General features: G+C 59.2%; 1 protein-coding gene across 1 annotated transcript; it reads right to left on the bottom strand.

Annotated features, from left to right (window-relative positions):
* Positions 1 to 2,574: 2,574 nt before the first annotated feature.
* Positions 2,575 to 3,533, bottom strand: OXTR (oxytocin receptor). Its single transcript, XM_010285208.1, has one exon. The coding sequence runs from the start codon at positions 3,531 to 3,533 to the stop codon at positions 2,580 to 2,582; it is 954 nt and encodes a 317-aa protein (XP_010283510.1). The 3' UTR covers positions 2,575 to 2,579.
* Between the last annotated feature and the right edge of the window lie 107 nt (positions 3,534 to 3,640).

Raw genomic sequence — 3,640 nt, 5'->3', positions numbered from 1 at the left:
GCCATGTGGGCGGGCAGCAGCGTGGGACCCCAAGCTGCTGCGCTTCACTTGCTTTATTTTATTTCAGCTGTTTATATGAAGTGAGGAAGACCCGTGTAGAAAGCTACTGAAGTGGATCAGTAGGTGAAACCTCTCTGACTATCGCTTTACCAACTGGGAAAGGAGGGCTGCTCCTCGCCAAACCGCAGCAGACTTTGCACCCTGCGGAGGTGAAAGCACGGCCCGCGGCACGCCGGGCCAGGTGCCGGGCAGGAGCGGTACGGGTGTTTTACCCGCAGCAGCCCAAGGGCTGCGCATCCCTCTGCTAACACCCGAGATCTGCGTCTCACCACGCTCCGGGATGCAATGCACAGGCAGAAAACTGCAGGCTGCCTGCTCAGCATTAATTAGGATTCACTTACGTATAAGCAGACTTCCCCTTGCCAGGGACTCTCTTCGTGACATCGTACATGGAGAAAACTAAACATGTCCTAAGTAGGCGACGCTCCATCGCACTGCTGTTGTGATCTGCTCGTCACCCCCCGCGGTGCAGCCCGTCGGTGCTGCGCAGCGAGTGCCCTGCCCGCCTGCTCCCCTCCCTCTCGGACCTTTTGCCCATGCAGACTGCAAAGCCTGCAGGATGAGAAACGGCCAGATTCCCCTTCTGCCGCGGGGTACACCTCTGCCGGGCGCCCCGCGATGCTGCCCGGCCAAGGCAGCCCAAGCCTCGGTGTGAAGAGATCCGGGACGCAGAGCAACGGTCAGGAACGCAGCAGGCAAAGCCCGTTTCTTCTGCAGCGAGGTCTGCCACCCCTCTCACGCCTCTGGGCAGCCAGCGAGGAGGAGGGTGGGCCTGGGAGGAAGGGCTGGGGTCTCCCGGCACTAGCTATCCACAGTGACCCACCCGAGGCTTCTCCTCCCCGTGCCATGAAAGCCTCCACAAATGCTCTGGCAAAACTCCCACCCTTTACCGCACACACGGGCCCCTGAGCAACAGAAACGTGAAGGAAAGGGGAGTTTGCTGCAACTCAGCACGGCTGGAGCTTTCCTCGCTGCGCAAAAGCAAAGCAGAGAAGGAAAGCCGTCGCAGGGCCGATGCACAGGGTGAGCAAGAGAAACTTTCCCGGAGCAGCAGGGAGGGCGTGATCCGCGAACACCCCGGCCTTCCCCCCGCTGCTCGCCGCAGGAGCCAGCAGAGCGGCGGCGGTTTGTTTGCTGACGGGTCAGGTGGAAGCCCTCGCGACTGCACGTTTGAAATACGGCAAAAGGGAGAGACGCTGCTTCATCCCAGGGCGTATTAAAAACTGAAAGTTTCAACCAGCCTAAATCAGGTGGAAAAACAAGAGACGGCTGCCTGGAGCCCCTATGGAGGTTTAAAAAGCTGAGCTCCACTTCTCCACCTGAAATAAAAGCAGCACGGGGAAGCAATAAAGGCAAGTTAGGGGAGCTGGAGCCAGGCTACCAGCTTCGGTCTATGGGAGAACAGATGTGTGCAGGCTGCAGGAGACGCCAGGTTTTCCACAGAGCAGTGTACGGCTGGAATAGGGTTAAAGAAGAGTGCACGGTGCAAGCGAGCCGTCCCTCCGCTGTGAAGCCCTTGCCGCGGCAGGGCTGCCGGGGGAGCCGGGAGGGGGTCGCAGCTCCCCATCGGTCTTCAACATCCCAGACGCAGCACTTCTGTTGACTCAGTCTGTCCAAGGACAAGCTCTCCCTGGAAGCACTTTTTTGCCCTTTCTCCCACCTCACAGACTTGTAGAGTTTTTCTCTCAAGCTTTCCTGGCCAGTTTGCCCTGTGGGTGCAGAGGGATCACCAGTCACCTCCGCCCGGGGACAGCACAGACTCGCACAGCTACAAGCGCACGAGACCAAAGAGGGTAATATATTTTACTCTGTCTGCAACCTTAGCGATGACAGGAGCAGCCAGCACCAAGTATAAAAAATAATAAATCAGTGACACCATGTCCTTTAGGAAAAGCCTTTGCTCGTAATTCAGTGGCTTTCTGCAGGAACCGTGCTCCAGTCAGAGATAAAAACCGCAGCACAGTCCCGCGGCGGATGGAAACGGGAGACGAGGAGAGGGAAAAGAGGGCAAAAGAGTAGAAAGCAAAGAAGTCAGCGAGGACAAAACGACACAGCAGAACAAAAGAAGTCGGGCGGTAACGCTGCACAGTTTTCTGCTGCGGTCGCCCCAGCCCTGGGCACCAGTGGGGGCTGAGCACCCACGCAGCCCCCAGCACGCCCCAGCACCCGGGCTGGGCAATCAAACCACCGGGGACCCTGAAGCGGCCCCGGCAGGGCTGAGCTCTCGCAGCCGGGGGGAGTGAAAGCCTCCCAAGCCACCATCCCCGCAGCCCTGCCCCTGAGCTGCGGTGGCCCGGCATTTGCCGGGGGCTACACTAGCCCTCGCCTGCACCAGGGAAGATCAGGCACAGCCACTGCTGCCTGTCAGGTCGTTTTTCCACGTTCAGGACTTTTCCCTGTCCCCCTCGCAGCCCCCTGAGACCACGCACGGAGCAGGTTCTGGCTGTCACTTGCAGCCCCCGAGCCCACTGTCCGTGTCCCTGCGGCCGCTGAGCTAAGCGGTCCGTGCAACCGCAGGGCTATGGGAGGGGAGAGGACATACCTTCCTGCGGAGCATTCGTGTCCCACACAGACCACATCTGCACAAAGAAAAAGGGAGTCCAGCACACTATGAAAGCTAACACTATGATGAAGGTCATTTTCACTGTCCGGATCTTGGCTTTGGAGATGAGCCTGGTGCTGCTGACCCTGGCAAACGCCATCCCACTGTGGGAGCTGGAGCTCAGACCCATGTTCGGTCCGTGAGCCGTCTTAAGCTTCACGTTCTGCCAGATTTTGAAGCTGATTAAGCCATAGCAGATGCTCAGCATCAACACAGGGATGATGTAGACCATGAGGGTTATCCAGGTGACATAGGCTTTAGGTCCCCAGGGCTGGATGAAATCTGCCCAACAGTCGTAAACCCCATTCCCCACATCCCTCAGAGAAAATATGTGGATCTGAGGGATGCTGACCAGCAGACACAGCAGCCAGGTGAGGAGGACAGAGACTCGGTCCGCCCTCCTGTGCAGAGACCTCAGTGGCTGACAGATGGCCAAGCACCGGTCCAGGGACATCAGCAAGAGCATGTAGGTGGAAGCAAACATCCCCACTACCTGCAAGTACTTGATCAACCGGCAAAGGAAATCCGGCCCATAAAACCTGAAGGTGATGTCCCAGATGAGCTGGGGCAGCACCTGAAAGATGGCCACGACCAGGTCAGCGATGCTCAAGTGCTTCATGAAGAAGTACATGCGGGAGTGCTTCTGCCGGGTGGTGTGGATGGCCAGCAGCACGCACAGGTTGCCGGTCAGGGCGAGGAACAGGATGAGGCAGAGGACCGTCACCTCCACCTTGGCCATGTCCTCGTTCCTCTTCAGGGGGTCCGTGGTGCTGTTCCTCCGGGAGGTCTGTTTCTCCGGGCGGAGGCTGCCGTTCCCCAGAGAGCTGTTGATGGTCCATGCGCCGCTCCCGGCGAGGCACAGCTTCTCCATGGCCAGCCCGGTCCCACATAGAGCCCGCTGGCAGAGGGGGCGGCCGGCAGACCCTCTCCGAACGCCTCCCCGCCTGAGGCACGGCGGCCGCGCTACGGCTCTCCTCC

This window comes from Phaethon lepturus, unplaced genomic scaffold (genome assembly GCF_000687285.1).
Source record: "Phaethon lepturus isolate BGI_N335 unplaced genomic scaffold, ASM68728v1 scaffold39610, whole genome shotgun sequence".
Classification (NCBI taxonomy): domain Eukaryota; kingdom Metazoa; phylum Chordata; class Aves; order Phaethontiformes; family Phaethontidae; genus Phaethon; species Phaethon lepturus.
This window is presented reverse-complemented; position numbering and strand designations above follow the sequence as displayed.

Excerpts from the sequence above, each read along its gene's own strand:
- OXTR (XM_010285208.1), bottom strand. The coding sequence starts at position 3,533 with ATGGAGAAGCTGTGCCTCGCCGGGAGCGGCGCATGGACCATCAACAGC.